This window comes from Gymnoscopelus microlampas (genome assembly GCF_963454915.1).
Source record: "Gymnoscopelus microlampas genome assembly, chromosome: 5".
NCBI lineage: Eukaryota > Metazoa > Chordata > Actinopteri > Myctophiformes > Myctophidae > Gymnoscopelus > Gymnoscopelus microlampas.
The window spans coordinates 5,244,105-5,265,991 of NC_139942.1; the positions used below are offsets into that span (position 1 = coordinate 5,244,105).

The window sequence follows — 21,887 nt, forward strand, 5'->3', positions numbered from 1 at the left end:
TCCAAGCGTCTGGCATGTATCATAGAGACTATATCCTAGATTCACATTGGGTAGTAGGCTGCTGTTTCTGTTGATCTCATTAATGGCAAAAGCCATGGTCTGTGCACACCTGAAGCCTTGAAGGTGAAACCTAACACAAAAATCCACTGTAACCATGTTTGTTTATCTTAGTAGAAATATACAAAATCAACTAATCCTATGGTACTATCAATCAAAACAAGTTACCTATTGTCTTGCTTGCTATTGTATTTGTGATACTCACCCATAGCAAGTGGGATCCTGTTGCTTGGAGGTGAAAGACAACTCAGAGAAGACAGAGTAGAGGTGGATATGAAACAAGCCACCCAAAATAAAGTCTCCAGCCTTATTAACTCTGTTCAGATTAAATTGTTCTTGTAACTCACAAGAAGAGGAAGATGAGGAAGACAAAGCAGAGAATGAAGAGAACAATATCAAGGACAAGTACATGTATGAAAGCAGGTGTGTGTCTACAGAAGACCTCATGACTGTCCTCCTTTGTCTAACTCCCTCTCCCCATTCTAAATCCATTGTCCAGTTGCTACATTTTATACACAGTGCTATGTCGTCCCCTGTGCCATCTGATGCCACTACGTATTTTTTTCACACCACCCATCTGTGCTATGCCATCCCCTGTACCACCATTACGTAATCTTTCACAGCACCTATCTGGCAGAGGCAGTAGAGGCAGGGCTCATACATTAGCAAGCCTTTCGTATCTAAATAATGTTGTGTGTGTTCTTTTATTTATCAATTGTGTGTGTGTGCGTGTGTGTGTGTGTGTGTGTGTGTGTGTGTGTGTGTGTGTGTGTGTGTGTGTGTGTGTGTGTGTGTGTGTGTGTGTGTGTGTGTGTGTGTGTGTGTGTGTGGATGTGTGGCAAAACTTGTTTTTTCTTGTTCTTCTGACAGATTGGGTTGATGCTTGTGGAGGGGCCTGTACTGGAAAAGGGGATCTAGGAACAGCACAAACTACACTGTTGGATTTATTTTCATGATTTGTTTAGGACACAGTGGCAGGCTGCAATGTTTCAATTGGTTTGTTCATACCGTACTAACACACTTTAGCTCTGGAATTCACTCCTTTGCCCACCAGCTGATGGTATTGTACTGGACCATTTAATGAGGTTATGTACAAGACCTCTTAGGCCCCTGTCATGTGGTGATGAGTGACATCACAGTCAGGCCCAAATTGGGCTCCTGATCCACAACCACTCCAACACCACCCAGCCACCTCAGCTCTAACATCAACACGGGCAATTGCAAATAAGCTCTTGGCCATTGGCCTTGCAGTCTTTCAATACAGCGACATGTTCCTGAGAAACTAGACATTACAACTTACCCAGGGGCGTCAGACAATAACGCAGTTGCGTTGGGGCCCAGAGCCATTTGGGGCCCACCCGTGCCGTCGGTAAATTAAAATAATAAATACATACAATACAGAGATGTAATGACAGTTGAGCTGACCGAAGTTTGACAGAGCCCGGTGGCTGCTGCTAGCACCTGCAACGCCCCCACCCCAACAGCTCTAGTGGAGAGGGTAGGGTAAGCTATATAACGTGGAGGAAGTCAGCAGTGTGGCCATGTATGCTTATTATAAGCGACTTTGGGCTTTTTGTCCTGTAAAGTAGCTCGTATATATTGGTACTTGCGGTTTGTTGTAAAAAAAAATCCAAATTACCTCTTTTTACCCAATTATTTTGTTATTTTTTGGGGAAAATGGCAGATCTACAAGCTCACAATGTACCGCATCGCGACACATTGTGAGCTTGTAGATCGGCTATTTTCCAAATAGCCGTAGCCTAGTCGCTTCTTTTGGGCTTGTTTTCATAGACCTGGTTGCTTGCTTCTCTCGCAAAATCTGGCAACACTGGAAGTCTGACGAGGCGAGGTATACGTTCATCTAGACCTCGTAACTACTGTACAGTACGCCGCCGCTGTCATCTTGGTTTATAGACCGAAATGCACAGTTTGGGCAGTTTTCTGTGTTCTGAGTTGAGGCGGTGACCACCTCGCGTCGGGGCCCACTGTTGCCTCGTTACGCGGTTGGACTTACCTGTCTATAAGTGGGCAGGGGCATCAATTGACTTTGGCATGATATTGCAGCTGCCATACTTTGGTCCCTGATCAATATTAGAGAACCACTTTGTATGCATTTTTTTACATCACCCAATTCATCATCATCATCATCATCATCATCATCATCATCATCATTTATTTAACTCACGACCATGTTCACATGGTATGGAGCACAGATACATTACATTACATACTGTAGTATTCATACAGACATGGCAAAAGGCATGGCAAGCCTTATTTAAACAGGGAGAACGTTTTTCAGAAAAGCACCTAGTTTATAGATAACTCTTTGCTTGTCAGATTGCAGTAGTAAAATTAGTTTCAGCATAGATGGACGAGTTATATAATACTTTGGCAGATATTTTCGTCTGAAATTCATAATGATAGTTTTTTTTAAACTCAAACATAATGTGAAACTCATCTCTGACTTGATTTTCATTACATGAATTGCAGAACCTCTGGCTTCTTTCAAGTCCTCTATTTCTACCAGTAATGTTTGGGATTCTTGTGTTGTTCAACCTGAAATTACAAATGGCCTGTCTATTCTTCTGGTTTTCACACAAACTCTTGTTTGTACTCAACATAAATGTCACATGATGTCATATTATTAAGTTCACTTTGCCACTTTTGCAGAAACCGATCTTTGAACCTTTGTTCGACTGTTTGTTTCAACCAGTCAATGTTATTACATTTCTCTGTCAGCCAGATGTAAGACATACCACACAGGTCTGCTTTCCGATTTAATACAAATATCTAAGCTGTGTGATGCATACATTTTGAGTTAAGACCATTAATATCAACCCATGTCCCTCTGCACTGTAGCAATTAGCCTGTGAAAGTGGTGCCAATGGCGTAGCCAGAACGCTAGCATTGGCTATATAGGCCTAGGCAGGAGCGGGTGGGCACGCATTCATGCGCGACCGGACCTTGCGCGTGCGCGAACATATTGTAATGCGGGAACAAATGCCAACCTATCCCCAGCATCTGAGTTGCTGCCAGCCTATAGTGTGTGTGCTGCTGAGTATAATGTGTTCGTATTGGCTCTCGGGCACCAGAGGTTCTGTTGGTATGTGTGCAGCCCGCCTGTTTGAGTCAGTTGTGTTCCGGGTTTAAAAGTGTATGGACGTCGAGTGTTTATCCTGCGCCTCTACAAGAGAACCAAGGACTTGCAACTCAAAGACTGACAAGATTATAAGAATAACTGTGAGTTATGTAACACATCCCTGTACTGTTGTTATCGTGCTGCTGTCCTGTAAAACTGCCGGTCAGACAAGTAAAACAAAGTACTGGATAATCCTTCTTGTGGCTTTATTACACACTCGCCTCCACCATCAGAAGTACACAAAGTATCCTCCTCACCACAGAAAAGTACCATCGCCACAAATGGTGTCAGAAACGGGACTTGAAGAAGAAAAAATAAACTTTGAATGAAGTGACTAGGACAGAACGGACTGTAGCTGTACGCTGTATGCTAACAGTTAGCTTAGCGTCCGCCTGTGGCTAACAACAACATCACGTGACTTACGTTCGCCGGCCGGCTTTCCAACTCATCACGTGACTGTCTGCAGTCCAGTTGCTCCCACAAAAGAAAGAGACGTCGCTGCTCAAAGCAAAGACACTGAAAACTCACTGCATCGGACGCACCGCCAATCTCCGCCTGGACAGGTGAAGTGAAAAAAGTTGTGGAAAAAAAGTTAAAAAAATACATTTAAAAAAAAAACAGAGAAGAGGAGATAATGTCAAAAGAGGGAGAAAATGGAACAGGTGCTAGCCAAGAACAGGCACCAGCTTGGCTGGGCATCTTCATGCAGCAAATGCTGCAGGTACAGCAGCAAAATCTGCAGCAAAAACAGCTAATACTGCTACAACTGCAGATGCTGGGGGGGGCATCCAAAACTCCCCCAGGGCCTCAATCACAGGACCAGACAGACATCAGTCAAGACCTGGGAGCAACAGCCCATACTCCCTCTCAATCTTCTACTCCCCTCCCAGGTGATCATCACGGCATGGTTACCAGCAATAGATCTGAGGCATCAACCCTGACAGCCGGGGTAACCCCAGACTTCACCCCAGAGCTAGAAGTCATTCGCCAGCGCTCGCCCACCTTAGCTTCTGTGGTGTCCCGGGAGTGGTTCCAGTGGCCCCAGCTGGAGAGCTGGTCGGATGATGAAGCGGCCTACCCCCTGGATGCTGGGACTGAAGGGAGATTCAACTTCTTGCTAGCCTCGGAAACCCATGGCTTTTTTTTTGTTGCAAAAGAAAAAAGCCTGGGGGAAGATCCCAGGAACTGTGGTCTCGGAGCGGGAGTGAACCTTGTTACCTCCTAACCAATCAGAGTGCAGAGGGGCGTCGCTCCAAATTTGGTGACGTCAGTATTCTACAATGTTGCACAGACCAGGGGGGAGGGGAGTAGGAGGGGGGCGGGGGGAGGGGAGGCGGGGACATAGATTGGTGAAGCAATCGGAGGACGCGCCTTGCTCCGGGCGCCTGGGTTTGGATCCGCCCTTCGAGACCATGGATTGCTCTCGTTCTCTCAGGCTAACTTCTTGCTGACGGCTGGTGTGGCCTTGCATGAGGGAGGAAGGGTGCGCATTGGGAGCAAGCCAGTGCCAAGCTGCATCGCTGGGAGGTCAGTGGGGAGCGGTGCAGTCTCCAAGGTGCTTCTCGTGAGCCCTCCAACCTCCTCGCCGCGCGGTGGGAATGATGTATGGGGTGAAGGCTCCAGGCTTGGAGCTGCAGCAGTCCTGCGGCTAACCGACCTGACGGACGGTTTACCCGGAGGCCATGGCCTTGTGGACGTTAATGGGGAGACGCCCATTCAGGTCTCCGGGCTGCTTCCCCTCGGCACCAACCCGCCGAGGGACCCCTGGCTGAGGATTCTCAGTGGAGCCGTGGAGAGCTCTCCCTCACCCACCTGGGAGTCACAGCAGCCTGTTGACGGCATCCATGGGGCCGGTGAGCTGCGGACATCCGATGAGGCGCCTCCTGGCAACTTTGTTGGACGGTCACCGCCAGTCGGGCTTCCCGGGAGGCCCCCTGACCCCCCAACTCTACCCAGCCTGTGTCTCCCTGAGAGCCTGCCCAGCCTGCATCTTCCTGAGAGCTTGCCCAGCCTGCGTCTTCCTGAGAGCCTGCCCAGCCTGCGTCTTCCTGAGAGCCTGCTCAGCCGGCGTCCTCCTGAGGGCCTGCCCATCCTACGTCCTCCTGAGGGCCTGCCCAGCCTGCATCCTCCGGAGACCCCACTCATCCCGCGTCCAAAGAAACCTCCTGACCCCCCTACTGTACTCAGTCTTCCTCCACCAGCGCGACTCTACCCAGCGTGCACCCTCCTGTGATCCTACCCAGCCTGTGGCCTCCAGTGACTCGTCTCTCAGCCTGCATCCGCCACTGACTCGAGCTCCGGGTCAGACAAGAAAAGTACCAGGCCTGTTCCAATGACCAAAAGAGGTAGTCTAGTAAAAAGACCTGCCCTCTACCGAAATGACATTGGTTGAACTGAGACATTAATTTTAGACACAGACGGCTAACTAAATGTGTCATGGACAGTTTGTTTAGTTTAATTGTTTGCCTTTTGAAGCAACTTAACAGTTATTTCCTGAAATGTTCAACTGTATTGCATACCTGTTATTGTTCTGTTTATTGTGTGTTTGTGATTGCCTTGTACTGGTTAACTTAACCTAAAGGTGCTGAAGGGACTCAGCAGTCTAGAGGGGGGGTAGTGTAACGCGGGAACAAATGCCAACCTATCCCCAGCATCTGAGTTGCTGCCAGCCTATAGTGTGTGTGCTGCTGAGTATAATGTGTTCGTATTGGCTCTCGGGCACCAGAGGTTCTGTTGGTATCTGTGCAGCCCGCCTGTTTGAGTCAGTTGTGTTCCGGGTTTAAAAGTGTATGGACGTCGAGTGTTTATCCTCCGCCTCTACAAGAGAACCAAGGACTTGCAACTCAAAGACTGACAAGATTATAAGAATAACTGTGAGTTCTGTAACACATCCCTGTACTGCTGTTATCGTGCTGCTGTCCTGTAAAACTGCCGGTCAGACAAGTAAAACAAAGTACTGGATAATCCTTCTTGTGGCTTTATTACACACTCGCCTCCACCATCAGAAGTACACAAAGTATCCTCCTCACCACAGAAAAGTAACATCGCCACAATATATATATATACACACTGTTATCAAAAAATATATATCTAATAACGGCAAGTCACTTCCGCGCGCCGCTGACGCCATAGCCACAGCTCTGTAATCGAGTAAACACAACGGCGACACACCACATCTCGCCAACACAGTAGCCACGGCAAACGCGAAGAATTTACGGGCGGCGTAGGGCACCTATCATTGCTCACTTCAGTTTCCACGTCGCAACAGAATTTATTCCACTCACCACATTACGGACAAAACAGAAGGTGAAACACTTTCGTACCGTTTACCGTGCACACCACCGACACCGAACGGCGACGGCTTGAGCCGAAACAACACGAACGGCCGCCATTGAACTCTGCCCATCTCCTCCACAACAACACACAAGCAGCTCCTTCGCTTCAACCCCCCCCCCCCCCCTTCTTACGTACCTCCTTTGTTCCACCCAGGCCGTTACTTTCACTTCACTCATGTCTCGATCACAATATGTCCGTCCTTCACGTGCCATGTACATCCCAAACACAAAAACAAACGGCGACGCCCACAGTACAGCACGTTGTGCTGGTAAATCTGGTAAACAAACCAGCCTAGGTTCATGACACCAAAGGACTCGACAGTGATGTCATCATTATGCAACCCAGAAGTACAAATACCAAGGATACGTCAGTGATGTCAGTCGGGATGCCAGGTTTATGCCAGGTTTTCAAAAACAAGCGACAGAAACAAGCAAACCGTTCATGAAAAAAAAAAAAACAGCCGAAGGGGTCCGCCATGTTCCAGGGGGATCCCCGGGGGTCCCAACACTCACAGGGGGTCTGCGGACCACCAGGGGGTCCGCGGACCACCAAGTTAAAAATAAATATAAACATTTTTTTCCAATTTTTTTTTTTTTTTTACAGTTCTATCCCACCATTTTGGTACCCCAAAATAAGCGTGCCCTCACAGCCCTAGAGCCCCGTGCGCGGCTGTGGAGACTCTAGTATTATTATAATTGTTTTGTAGGTCTAGGTCCTGTAATATATCCAGTCCGCACAGCTGCTGTGTATCTTGGTAAACCTCCTCAAACTTTTGAAAAACTTTCTTTCACACAAGCAATACCTGTAAACTAAGTGGATAATTTACAAGCAAAAGTTTACCATTTGTTTAGGAATACAAGTTGGTTTTAAATGGAACAAGATTACAAATCAAACACTAAAATCTTCACAGAGAATGGGTCACAATGCTTTGAACAGGTCGCATAGGTCAGTTTCTTACATTATTAGACCTTAAAATAATATCACTCACTCAGATCCACACACAAATATGTCCAAATAAAAACAGTTTGGTTGAAAAACAAAATCCACTTCACCTGTTGAAATAGCTGCCATTCAAGTCTAAAGAAGTGTTTACATAATGAAGATGTCTGAACAAGATAAACCCACAAGCAGTTGAAATCCTTCACTATTATGAATAAACAATAAAAATGAAAACATTATCCATGGAACATTCCCATCTATTTCGGGAGAAAAGTTTCCAATGTTTCAGTTGTAATATTAGCAGTAATACATCCTTTAGAGGTTCACATTAAGATGAAAATTCTAAGATTGACAGGGAATCTTCATAGCGTTTGTAGAAATAAAAACAAAATCACACATATAAGCTACACATTATCATTGACATTGAAGACTTTCAAAAGAAACGATAGTGTGTGTGTGTGTGTGTGTGTGTGTGTGTGTGTGTGTGTGTGTGTGTGTGTGTGTGTGTGTGTGTGTGTGTGTGTGTGTGTGTGTGTGTGTGTGTGTGTGTGTGTGTGTGTGTGTGTGTGTGCGTGCGCAAATACCCAGAAAGTGTAGTTCCAATTCTACAACTCTATGGTGTATCCAAGCAGTGAAATCCTTCACCAAATCCTTCAAAACAATGACAATTAAAAGGTTATCCATGGAATACTCCCATCCATTTCGGGGGGAAGGGTTCCAACGCTTTAGTTGTAATATTAGCAGTAATACATCCATGATTACGCATGATCGGGACAGTTACTGGATTTTTGATTAATTTAATATTTTATTAGGCAAAAAATGGAAACATCACAATTACATTTATAATACTTTGTCTAAAAGGTCCATCCAAAAAAGTCCTTGCGGTCTTCTTTCCATTGAGGTCCTTGATATTCAGTTCACATATGGTAGCAACCAAACTGTTCAAATATCAACACAAAATAGTGATGAAATAGTGTCTCAACAGGTGCAAAGTTGGAAAATAATTAATTTAAAAACCTTTATTATCCCGCAGAGGGAAATCAGTCGCCCAGAAGTGGCACAGCAGCTTACGGTTACAAAGTTACAGGTACAGACTAGAGTATAGGATTGAAAAAGTACGGCTTATCCGTGACATAGCAAATCAAACATCAAACTAAGGGTTGGGGAGTTTTTCCCTGTTGGCATTATGTCCACATTAGGAGCCTGAACTTGCCCTCCCTGTGTCCCCGGCCAACACTGTCGCACTCCCCAAAAGGCATATTGTGACTTCTTGACCCAACGTCAAACGGTGACTTGAAGGGGTACCCTTCTAGTCAAACGGTGACTTCCCGGGCACTTCCGCACTCCAGGAATGCGGACGTGCAGTTCTCAGACCCAAGACGGTATGCACATTTTTTTTTTAAACGACATGCCGCTTACATACCTGTATTACTTTGACCCATGAAGTAGTGCAATTCTTTCTCATCTATATGTAGGTCACCACAATCACCAAGCCTTTTACCAATGTTTATTTTTGAAAGATAATTGGTGTTTGCATCTCTGACACTGCTTTTATTTTACTTTGGTAGAAAGCTAAATATATTACCAACACGGTTATCATCAATCTATCATCAAGATATATTTTATTGTTATAAAATACTTAGTTAGTTATCATTGAATTTCTGCTTCTAAATCTTGGTGGCACCCCGACCCATGATGGACTTCTTAGTGTTTCTTTCAGGTTTCAAAAGCATTATATAACACTTTGGTCCAAACAGTGGCACCAAAAGGCCAAAACTAGATGCTAAAATAGCAAATACCTCCACTACATCTGCATATTTGCCTGGAGAGCTGATGTATGCTGGGATGAACGCTATCCACACGGCACAGAAGATCAACATGCTGAAAGTGATTAACTTGGCTTCGTTGAAGTTGTCTGGAAGATTCCTTGCCATGAACGCTAGGACGAAGCTGAGGAGTGCCAGTAAACCAATGTAACCTAGTAACACTGCAAAACCAACTGTTGATCCAACTTCACACTCATAGGCTATCTTATCACTGTTGTATTGTGTGTTTTTATGAGGAGTTGGTGAGGCAGACACAAGCCAGGCTGTACAGATTATTGCCTGGATGGAAGTAAGAGCCAGAACTGTTCCTCTCTGCTGCATAGAACCGAACCAATTCATAATGTCTGCACCCCCAGGCTTGGAGGCCTTGAACACAGCCAACACCACCATAGTCTTTACCAGGATACATGAGACACACAGCACAAAGCTGATCCCAAATACTGCATGCCTCAGCTGACAAGTCCAGAGCCTGGGATGGCCAATGAACAGAAGTGAGCACAGGAAACACAGTATCAGTGACAGCAAAAGTTGGAAACTGAGTTCTGAGTTGTTGGCGCGTACCATGGGTGTGTCTCGATGATAGACAAAGATTCCCAGGACAATGGCACAGATAAGTGTGCCTAGCAATGAGATGGTTGTCAAGGAGATACCCAGGGCCTCATGGTAGGAGAGGAACTCCACGCTCTTAGGGACACAGTGGTCACGCTGGGGACTGGACCAGAAGTCCTCTGGACAACTGGTGCACTCTGTAGAGTCTAACAAAGACGGAAAGGTTAAAGGGACAGACAAGTAGTTGAAAAATGCACAATCTACATACATATTCTGCTCACTTAACCCTTGCATTGTGTTAGCAAACTGCATCCGCTTGTGGTGTTAGCGGGTCAAATTTGACCCGTGATTTAAATCAGCCCAAAATACTCAAAAAATAAGTATTTTCATTATCCTTTTGCTCCCACCTCATAGCTGACTTGTAATGCATTCATATCCATGTAAACACTTTTTAAAATATTATGTTGGGTTAGGGCTAGGGTTTCATCTTTCAATATATTTCGTTTATAAAAATGTTAAAATTCAATCATTAAATTTTCTATAATGAAGGCAATGGACAATGATGTTATCTAGCTATAATAGAATAATTAAGAATAATAATTAGAACACACTTCCAAAAAAAATAAAAAAAATACTTGTTTTCGTTTTTTAACTTACAAAAATGTTAAAATAATTTAAAATAGTGACACTAGTGGTGTTAGGGTCCGAAATGACCCGTATACCATAGAAGGTAAAAAGTCATTCATTTTTCATAAACTCAAACTTTATTTTACTCCTGATAGCAATGCTAATTGAGGACAAGTCTCTCTCACTCTCAAACATGTAAACATTCAATGACAATTTGGGGGGGAATTGAGCCACACTTCTTTGCCGGGTAATTTCGGACCCCAACACCACAAGTGTCACTTTTTTTTTTGAGACCATCAGAATTAATTAAAATGATGATACTTAATTTTGTTGCGTTAAAATGGCTATTTCTGAGGATATCATGAAGCCTCGTTCCAATAAAGAAATGTAAAGTGTACTTTTTACCTATGTAAGGGTCAAAAAAGACCCTTACACAATGGAAGGGTTAAAATAATTTTAAACAAGGTCTCAAAGTAGCTGTCAAATTACAGTACTTTTCACTTGTAAATAAAACTCACCAGTATTCCACTCGAGGCAGCTTGACTGACTTTTTTCCTTGCTAATTTAAAAACCTTATGGGTAAAAACTGCTTCTTGTACTAGTAGAGGACCTGGCTAAGATATGTATGCACTTAATTTAGGAGAGAATATCTCAACTGTTTTTGGCTAATATGACCCCAGGGAACAACTTAGGAACTATGAGAAATTCTCTATCCAGGGCGAAATACCCAAAAATGACCACGCCCTTTTTAAAATGACCACACTTCCAACATGGCACTATCTTCTAAACCGTTAGAGCTACAGGTATTCTGAGGTTCTCAAAATGTTCAGAATACTCATGTTTGGGAAACCCGTGCCCGAGCCAGCAACCCTACAGGTCATCATAGTGGCCAAATCCAATATGGCCGCCACCTGAAAAAGTTTTGTCTATAACTTTTGAACCAGATGAGCTATGAATGCAAACTTTGTGTCTAGATCATGTTTTTTGACAATTAGAAACATGTTGGAACGCTTATCTTTATGACTGGGTGTGGCTGGACCTCTATTTTGCATATTTCAAAGATGGCGACTATCTGACAATTAGTTCTAATTTTTTTACATTTTTGCAAACTTGGTGTCTATTTTACACTTTTTGAGCATTAAAAACACATTAGTATGCTCATATTATTGATTGAAGCCGTCTAGAGCACTCTGATTTGCTTATTACAAATATGGCCTATATCAAAAATGTTATGTAACATTTTTGATGAGTTACAGTAATGAGTTACAGTAAGATCAAACTGAAGAAAAGAAACAACCTGTGTACAAATGTTCAAACAATAGAATATGAGTTGAACCCAAATTATACAGTAACAGCCAGTACAGTATATGCAGAGCAATGCTCAGTATAAATTGAATACTATCATACAAGTCAAAGGTGTGTAGAATTTTAACAATATTATGTTTAAATTAGAATCACAGAATTTTTTTTCTAATCATACAACTTCTATATCGAGGTGCAACGGACTCCAGCTTCGCATAATTTGCTTTATGTCCACTACATGACTTTTGAAGCCACGGTGGAGGAGGATGGTGCAACCTTTACTGGCATCTGCAACAGAGACGTGCAGAGAGATTTGGAGAGGCAGGGGCTGGAATTTCAAAAGGGCACATGCACTAACAAATGCACGCGCGCGCAGCGCGCGTGCATTTATAGATATATAATAAAAAAAATAAAAAAAAACTTTTTTTAATAATGTTTTTTGGTGGCTTTGGATAAAACATTGGTGACTATAGCCACCGAAGCCCCCGCCTAACGACGCCACTTATTCTTCTGTATAATGAGTACTTTTACTTAAGTAAAGAAATTGAGTACTTTTCCCACCACTGCTGCTGTGCTGACACAGAGAGAGAGAGAGCGAGAGAGAGAGAGAGAGAGAGGTAGAGAGAGAGATATATGGGCTCCTGCTTGACAAGTAATTTCAAATTAACAGCTATATATATATATTTTTTGTCCATACCTAATCTGTCTCAAACAATTGGTCCGTGTTCTGCGTGCATTCACTGCGTTCAGTTGTGCACTCATTTAGGTTTCGATTGTGTATAATAGACTTCGTTTGCCGGGCGGTATCGCGCACCCAAAAAATAGCCGATCTACAAGCTCACAATGCCTGGCGTTGCGACGCGTTGTGAGCTTGTAAATCAACTATAATTCTGCGCGAGCACTGCATGGCACGGGGCTCAATTAAGTAAGCTTTACTGCAGGTAAAGCAAAGCAAAGCAAAGTTTGTTGTTTACCCAGGGTGTCGGACTAAGCACGAAGCTTGTTTCCAGCCGGACCCTGCATGGAAGCCTTGCTCAAGGGCTATTCAGCGGTGATTCATGATTGATGTGATGAATTGGGGAATCGAACTAGGGACCTTCCGGTATCAAGGCCGCCCCTCTAACCACTAGGCCACCGCTGCCACTAAGTGCACTAGGTGCGAGGCCAACGGGCGCAGGGGTTTCTACAGTTTACAGTCAGAGGAGACAAGGGCACTTTTTACCGACAGACAAAAGGGCAGGGGCTCAAGCCCCCTTTGATGTCTATGTGTGCACGTGCATGATCTGCAAGATGGGTCCAGTAAGGTTCCCAAGTCTTAGTCATGGAGTCCCAATACCAGCCCAACGTACTGAAATCTGGGATGTAATGGCCTTTTGACATGCTAAATGTATGTATCAGTTCTGTTGCTGTTGTAACGCCAAGACAATAATGTACAATGTACAATAATACAGATTGTTCAAATTCTATATTTATGCTGTGCATTGTTGCACATACTGTAGCTGTATAATTAGGAATGAGTTCTACTCTAAATCATTCTATTGTTTCAATAAAATTACATCTGTAAGATACATTGGTTGTTTCATAACATAGTGGCCATATATGTGATATGCACATTAGAGTCCTCAGTCTAGATAAGCATTCCAACATGCTTCTAATGGTCAAAAAACATGATTTAGACACCACGTTTGCATTTTGTAGCTCATCTGGTTCAAACATAGCCAAAACCTTTTTCAGGTGGCGGCCATATTGGATTTGGCCACTACGATGATCTCGAAGGTTGCTGGCTCGGGCACCCTTGCTACATCATCAGAGCATGCCCAGGGTTATATCTGGTACACATTTGGTGCTTTTAGATTGATTCACGCAAAACTATTCTTATGGCCCTGGACTGTAATAAGTTGACCGTTTTTAGCCGTTTGTTTTAGCTGTTCTGTAATAAAATATAAAATTTGACATTTTACACTTTTCTATTTTTCACTAAACATGAGTATTGTGAACATTTTGAGCATCTCATAAAATCTGTAGCTCCAACGGTTTAAAAGATAGAGCCATGTTTGAAGTAGCGGTCATTTTAAAAGGGGCGTGGTCATTTCCGAGTATTTCGCCCCGGATAGAGAATTTCTCATAGTTCCTAAATTGTTCCTTGGGGTCATATTAGCCAATACTATATCTCTGCTGTCCAGCAGCAACCAGCTAACTCCAAAATGTTCATTTTTCAGGAAATGACTAAAACAAAACAAAAAGTGGAGTTAGGAGGTTTTGTTCATCATTGATAAGAACAGCTGAATGGACCTCCAAGCTCACACTGAGGTTGGAGGTCAAAAGGGGGTGGAGCCTGGAGTCAGCTAAACCAGCTTACTCCACCCCCCTTTGGTGGAGTTAGCTGGTTTAGCAGAAAGTTTAAGGATCCAGTGGAGGTAGCTGGTTTTGTCAGAAGCACTTTTTAATACTTTTCATTGGTTCAATATTTGTCTAATCAACACACAGACGTAAAGGGTGTTCAATGGCCCTGATTTATGGAAAAAAATGCATAAGCGGAAGAATGGAGTTAGCTGGTTTCTGCCGGACAGCAACGATATACTGTATGTATATATATATATATATATATATATATATATATATATATATATATATATATATATATATATATATATTAATGAAACTATTCATTCATAACTATTTATTTGGATTTTGTCCAATTTCTTTTTTGCATTTCTTGTTGTCCAGAGGACCACAATGGAAATAAGAATTCGGGTACGGTCACACCTAACGTTTGTGGCCGTCGCTTTGCATTATTTTTCAATAGGAACGTGTTTTGTTTTGTTCCATTGCGTGTGTGTGTGTGTGTGTGTGTGTGTGTGTGTGTCCATCGCCCCTCGGTCTGTGAACAGCTCTTCCCCACTTCACCCAGGGGTGTTGATTAGAACACAGGACAGACCTGTGTTCTCCGAGGAGCACTTTTTCAAGTTATTTTTTCTTCCCCTTTTTTTTCTCCATGATAGCCTACAAATGCGACTGTATATCGTGAGGTGCTAATGTGCTCTTTTCTGTGCTATCACCAAATAAACTTATCAATTAATCAATAAACTCAATCAATCAACCAACCAACCAGTCTGATTGCTGATCTCTCCCTCAGAACAAGCAATGCAGTCAAAGCAGCAGACAGGTTCTCCTTTCCTTCTGGCCACACGGGTTCCAGGGGAACAGCTCTCACTGCACACTGACTGAGGAGCCTATGAAAGGAACAATGATCAGTTTCAGTCTGAATTACATTCACACAATGAGCTCAACATTGTTTTTTTTAGAAAGCCAAAGTGACCTTTTTGGTTTCAAAGTCCCAGAAGATTTTGTCTTCATCAAGGATGAGTTCTTCATATCCGGAAGCTGACTTCTTGACCACACCCACATTGTGAACCTTCATGCTTCCATCAGGGAGCCACACCCAGTTCATGACATCATAGATTGGTAAAGGATCACCATTCTCATCAAATGATACATCATCACCAAATGAAGTGGTGAAGTTGACCTTTTCCAGGTAATAGACAAGCTAGAAATTGTGAGGACAGTTATGAAGAACTTAAAGGGGATTAACACTCATTGTCAACATTTGGCTATGTCATTTATATAATTTAGGCCTGAGACAATTTTTTGGGGGTCATGTGATCAGTGACGACGGCAAGTGCGGTCTGTGGCCCGCCCTAGTCAGCTTGCAGTCTAACATGGTGATTTTACCTCCAGCAGAAACAGCTTGGTTAGAAAATAATCCTATGACTTGTTAGAGCCTTTTCAGCCAATTCAGTTATTGTTTACAAGTATGTATTGTGAAAACAAATATATAATCATTGCCATAAAGTTTTAAACAGCTATGATCTACTTACAAAGCGAATATATTTTGTCACCGTAATCTGAAGACTCGTCTCTTCAGAATACAATTTCCCCCTTAACACTTCACTCTCCCTGTAGCCTACCCCACACCTTCTGCTATTGCTATGTTATTTAAACACATGCTGGGTATTACTTAAAGCGTTCTATGTATTTACCTTGCTTATTGTAAGTCGCTCTGGATAAGAGTATCGGCTTAGTGCTTAAATTGTAAATTGATTATATACATTGTAAGTGGTCAAGAGAGTGTGTGTGTGTGTGTGTGTGTGTGTGTGTGTGTGTGTGTGTGTGTGTGTGTGTGTGTGTGTGTGTGTGTGTGTTTCAAGATTTGCAAGTGGGGCCTGATCCTACCCCTGCTATAGCAATGATTACTATCTTTATCTTTTCAACAAAACACATTTTGATTTAACCAAGTATCCAAGTTGCCACTCCAAACACTGATAAACATTTACTGCCAGGAAATGAGTATTACTATCAGGCCTGGAATTTCGTCATTTTAGGGGCAAGGCCACTTGGCCTTTGGTGTTGTAACAAAGGCAAAATGCCAGGGCAGGAAGGCCATCAAAAAAACTATGATTTTTAAATCCACATAAATAACAAATTTAACTTGAAGGTTAAGGCCAATATTTGTACAAACAAAGTTATATTGGTCTCGATATATGTCGCATTCAGCCCTGGACTTCACTAACTGAAGTAGGGGTCACATTAATCACATTAAATTCACATATTAGAGATTTTATGTATTTATTTTCATTCAAATGAAATGTGATTGAACTTATAATGACTTCAGTTTATTTTTCACTATTTAATGTTGTTTTTAAATAATACAAAAAGGAATATACAAGGTTTCCACCCGACAGCCACAATATATAGCCTATATGGTTCTGTATCAGTATGAGTCAGTTTTAGCAGATTTCATTCTAATGGCTACTATGACTGCCTATGAATTTCACAGGCCTGGGTAGGTCACCCTGGCCTGGCTGAGATCTGCCCTGCTTACCATTTGGATAATTGTTGACAAACGAACAGAACATGGATGTTGTTTGTGAAAGGATTATTTATTTATTGTCCATTTGTTTGTGAGGTGAGGTCACAGCTTCTCTCTGCTTTTGTGTGATATTGATAGACTAAACTTTGAATTTGTTTGCAGTTATTAATTTATATTGCTTACTGGACATCAAGACTCTCATCATTTTGGGATTTTGCTGTATTTTGTCAAATGTATTAATCTATATATTACTGTTGATCAAGTGTCAGGTTTTGTGATTAGATGCGCACACGCGCTGCCAGCTACTGACAATCAATGAGACAGTCAATCAATTAAACATGATGAAAAACATAGGGGCACATCGATTTGTACCACGGAATTATTTCCCTCTATCTCTCTCTCTCTCTCTCTCTCTCTCTCTCTCTCTCTCTCTCTCAAAATCTTTGCTTGATCCGCAGCATACAGTGGAATGTAGGCTAGAAATCAAATCTACCACTGGTTAAATGTGCAGCGTTTCACTTGATGTTGTTTAGAATCTCAACCAGACCACTACCGTATTGACAGGAAGACAGCGGCGCAGAGGGGAAACGGGAAAATCAGCGTGGGCAGTGCAGTCGGGGGGCATCAAGGCCACTGTGGCCTTTGGGGCATGTATTATCCGAGGGGCACACGGCCAAAAAGAGGGGCAACGTCGTGGCCGCTGCGCAATTCCTGCCCTAATTACTATACATCACCATGTTTTGGATCAATGTCAATAAGAACATTTGTTATTTTATTTTATTTTGTTTTGATCAATGTCAACAGTATCGATAGTATAATCATTATTCATAATACATTAATAATGCATTTTTCATCCTACTGTGTCCATTTTTCATGTGTTTCACAAATGTCATATTTACATTATTTCACTATTAGTCTAAATGTGAGTCCAACTAGAAACATTTACAGGTAAACTGTGAATTCATATACCTTTCCATTCATTCATACCTGCCATAGTTGTATTGTCTGCAAACTGGCACAGCTGTGCCCAATGAAAGGCCCTCTTCCTGGGACACACTGCAACATGTCATGGAGGGCATGGGCCAGAGCATACACAGCCTTGTACACATTATACTCTGGTCTGAGGTTAGACACATCCAACAGTGAAGTTTCTGCTGTTCCTAGGTCCTCTTGTCCAGTACACACCCCTCCACCATTATCCACCCACTCTGATGGAAGGGGTGCAAACTTACACTGAAATGTGTGCTCCCAAAACTGCCTCACCTGAAGAAACACAATTAAGACTTAAGAATAAATAAACCAGTTTAATATGAAATGAACCAAAATACTCACAATGCTATTTTCATGGCTGTTGTCAGGCTCATTGTCAAGACGAATTTTTAACAAGAAGTCCTTGAGACCTGGTATCTCTCCACGACGGATGGCAATACCCAGGGTGCCTCTCAGGTACGGCATGAAGTTAGGAGTCTGGAGTATGGCCGATGATGTCCAGGCCTCACTGGCCATCCATTGCAGACCTGTCACGTTCTGCTTTACCACCTATTGTGTTGAACAAAATATATTAGTATAGGTTGATGTGAAGTGATTATCTGTATGCTTAATGTATACAGAAGCACTGAGATAAAAAGGAAAATAAGAACATGTGTAAATTAAGCACACAATTGGCTGAGCATTAACATTGATGAATCTAGAGAGTGATTAAATTGCATTGCATTAAACAAATCTTTCAAAAACGGAAACCTATTGTTGTTTTATTCTGAAAGAATGTGTACACTTCAATATAGCTAATTTCATATTCCGTATAATTATGAATAGATCATGAATAATAAACCAAACCTCCTCCAGGAGTTTAGCCATGCCGCTTGCAAATACAAATGCAATGACCACACGAGCTGTGGATTTCTTCATCACAGAGACAATCCTTTGAAGTTCATCTGGGTCAGAGTTCTTGGGCACAACCTCCACATACGCTAGACAAGCCAAACCAGACTGGTCCAGCTCAGACTGGAAGGATCTGGCAGCATTGTGTCCATAGTCATTATCAATGAACAGCAATCCTACCCAGGTCCACCTGAACCACCTTATAATCTGGAGCATAGCTCGCACCTGATTGGATAAAATGGAGGGATACGTGCTTAGGCTAGATTATTCACATAGTGAATCAGTGAATCTCCTACACAGATTCCACAATAGAAAAAGTCTAATGATTCTCTTTTGATGCTGTCAATAAAGACCTTCAATACAAGCTCACGTTGTATGTGAGCTTAAGTAGATATTTTATTTTAAAAAAATCTGTGAACATTTTGAAATACTGTGGAAACATATGACATGATATGAAAATGTAAATGTACCTGGAAGGCGTCACTTGGGATTGTTCTAAAGAAGGATGGGAACTGGTTATGGTCACTCAGACAGGCGCAGGTGGAAAAGTAACTGACCTACAAAAGGTACAACACATCTGTTCTCTAATATATTAAATAATTAACAACTGTCCACTGCAAACAGAGAAAAGCATATGAGACTGTGAGAATAATGACAATAATACCTGTGTTATAATCAGCCCTCACCCATCTCGCTCGTGCTCGCGCATACTCTCTCTCTCTCTCTCTCTCTCTCTCTCTCTCTCTCTCTCTCTCTCTCTCTCTCTCTCTCTCTCTCTCTCTCTCTCTCTCTCTGCTCCAACCTTCTGAAAAGCTGCTTCACACTCCATTCAAAATCTGCCAGCTCTGTTCACATGCTCTAGCTGAAAGTCACATTGTCGGGTGGAAAACTCTTCTGTCCGAAACGGTTACTTTTCAGGAAATGGAGGATCCAATGTAGTTATTTAGTCACAAGCTGTTAATACATTTCATTTGTTCAAGATTCATACAACCCAGAGAAACTAAAATCTAGTATAAATACCAAAAATAGCAGATCTACAAGATCACAACGTGTCATATTGTGTCAGGTTGTAAGCTTGTAGATCGTCTATTTTTGGTGCTTTTGTGTGACACTGTACTATGACAAAGTAGGACATTTATGTATGAAAACGTTTTCTGCTTGACAGCAATGATTATGCTCTATGTCTTTAAAAAATCTAAATGCATTATGTATGCATATTTTAGATTAGTAAGTAACCAAAATTAGGTATAAAATATGTCATGGTAAAAGGGGGTTCAAATAGGAAACTTACCTGGGCCACTCTGTATAAACCTAATATTCTAGCAATAGCAATAGAATTTGTTGAGGAAGCAGCACCCACAATTCCTAGCACTGGAGGGGAGTCAACACATCTCTCATCCAATTGAAACTGATCCTCTCTCCCAGTGACCAATGACAATGTTGCACGGAATGTAACTCCAAGCGTCTGACATGTATCATAGAGACTATATCCTAGAGTCACATTGGGTAGTAGACTGCTGTTTCTGTTGATCTCATTAATGGCAAAAGCCATGGTCTGTGCACACCTGAAGCCTTGAAGGTGAAACCTAACACAAAAATCCACTGTAACCATGTTTGTTTATCTTAGTAGAAATGCAGTATACAAAATCAAGTAATCCTATGGTACTATCAATCAAAACAAGTTTCCTATTGTCTTGCTTGCTATTGTATTTGTGATACTCACCCATAGCAAGTGGGATCCTGTTGCTTGGAGGTGAAAGACAACTCAGAGAAGACAGAGTAGAGGTGGATATGAAACAAGCCACCCAGAATAAAGTCTCCAGCCTTATTAACTCTGTTCAGATTAAATTGTTCTTGTAACTCACAAGAAGAGAAAGATGAGGAAGACAAAGCAGAGAATAAAGAGAATAATATCAAGGTCAAGTACATGTATGAAAGCAGGTGTGTGTCTACAGAAGACCTCATGACTGTCCTCCTCTGTCTAACTCCCTCTCCCCCATTCTAAATCCATTGTCCAGTTGCTACATTTTATACACAGTGCTATGTCGTCCCCTGTGCCTTCTGATGCCGCTACGTAATCTTTCACATCACCCATCAGTGCTATGCCATCCCCTGTACCACCATTACATAATCTTTCACAGCACCTATCTGGCAGAGGCAGTAGAGGCAGGGCTTAATGTACATTACTAATGTTGTGTGTGTCCAGGCCTGGAATTTCGTCATTTTAGGGGCAAGGCCACATGGCCTTTGGTGTTGTAAATTGTTTTAGGGCACAAAGGCCAAATGCCAGGGCAGGAAGGTAATCAAATAAAACAATGTTTTTTAAGTCCACGTAAATAATGAATTGAACTTGAAGGTTAAGATTGATTTAATTTTAATTTAAAATATGGTATTTCTAATTATTAATAACTTGAGGTTTGGGCCGCCTCGCGGCCCTCACATCTAGTGAGTTGTTCCTCTCCCTTCCTCTACCCCCTCTCCTCTCCTCTCCTCTCCCCTCCTCTCCACTCCTCTCCCCCTTCTCCTCTCCTTATCTCCCCCCTCTCTTCTCGTCTCGTCTCCTCTCCTCCCCTCCTCTCTCAAGCTGAGCGTCTGATCACTGGGGAAAGAAGCCTAAATATTAGCCAGAGCAGTGATCAACAGTCTGTGGCAAGTTTCGAGGCAAGTGGAGTGATCGTGTGCTGACCAAACCCGGACGTGCATTTCAATTATATAGTGTTAGGATGTTAGGATTAGGATGTCAGTAGTGCGAATGTGCGTGCAAAGTGTCACCTCAATCGGACGCTGCGTTCATGATTTGTGGCATTTTGTTCAAAACGGGCCACTCCTGCAAACTTTAGATGTCAATGTTAGCCAGGATGGAATATGAAATATTTAACAGATCCATCTTGATCACATGACTATAGAGATCATGTGTACCGATTTGCGTGAAATTTGGATAAAATCTGAAGGCTTAATATCAAAAAAATGTTTTACATAAATCGGCCTCCTGGTGGCGCTATGAAAGGCAAATGTGAAAAATGCAGGGCAAAGGTTTTTCCTTGGCCTCTAGGGATTGTGCATGCAAAGTTTCACGCAGATCGGTGCAGTTATAGGTAAAAACGAAAATCAATCTGTTATAGCGCCACCATGAGGCTGATTTGAAAAATGTCAAGTGGCATTTCTTCCTCGGCCTAGTGGGAATGTGAGTGTGAAATATCACGGAAATTGCAAGCTGCGTTCATGATTTGAGGCCTTTTGTTCAAAACGGATCAATCCTGCAAACTTTGGAAGCCAACCTTAGCCAATCAGGATGGAATATGGAGAATCGGATAGATCCGTGTTGATCACAGCACTATAGAGATACTGTGTACTGATTTGC

The 21,887-nt window shown here is 42.4% G+C and overlaps 1 protein-coding gene across 1 annotated transcript; it reads right to left on the bottom strand.

Annotated features, from left to right (window-relative positions):
- Nucleotides 1-9,138: 9,138 nt before the first annotated feature.
- Nucleotides 9,139-20,078, bottom strand: LOC311044850 (extracellular calcium-sensing receptor-like; the record flags this gene model as incomplete). The annotated part of the gene is made up of 9 exons (XM_084056665.1): nt 9,139-10,052; nt 14,885-15,008; nt 15,095-15,322; nt 17,633-17,908; nt 17,978-18,184; nt 18,482-18,751; nt 18,997-19,083; nt 19,818-19,897; nt 19,997-20,078. 9 exons carry the CDS (start codon nt 20,076-20,078, stop codon nt 9,139-9,141), a joined length of 2,268 nt encoding a protein of 755 aa, XP_083912791.1.
- Nucleotides 20,079-21,887: the final 1,809 nt, after the last annotated feature.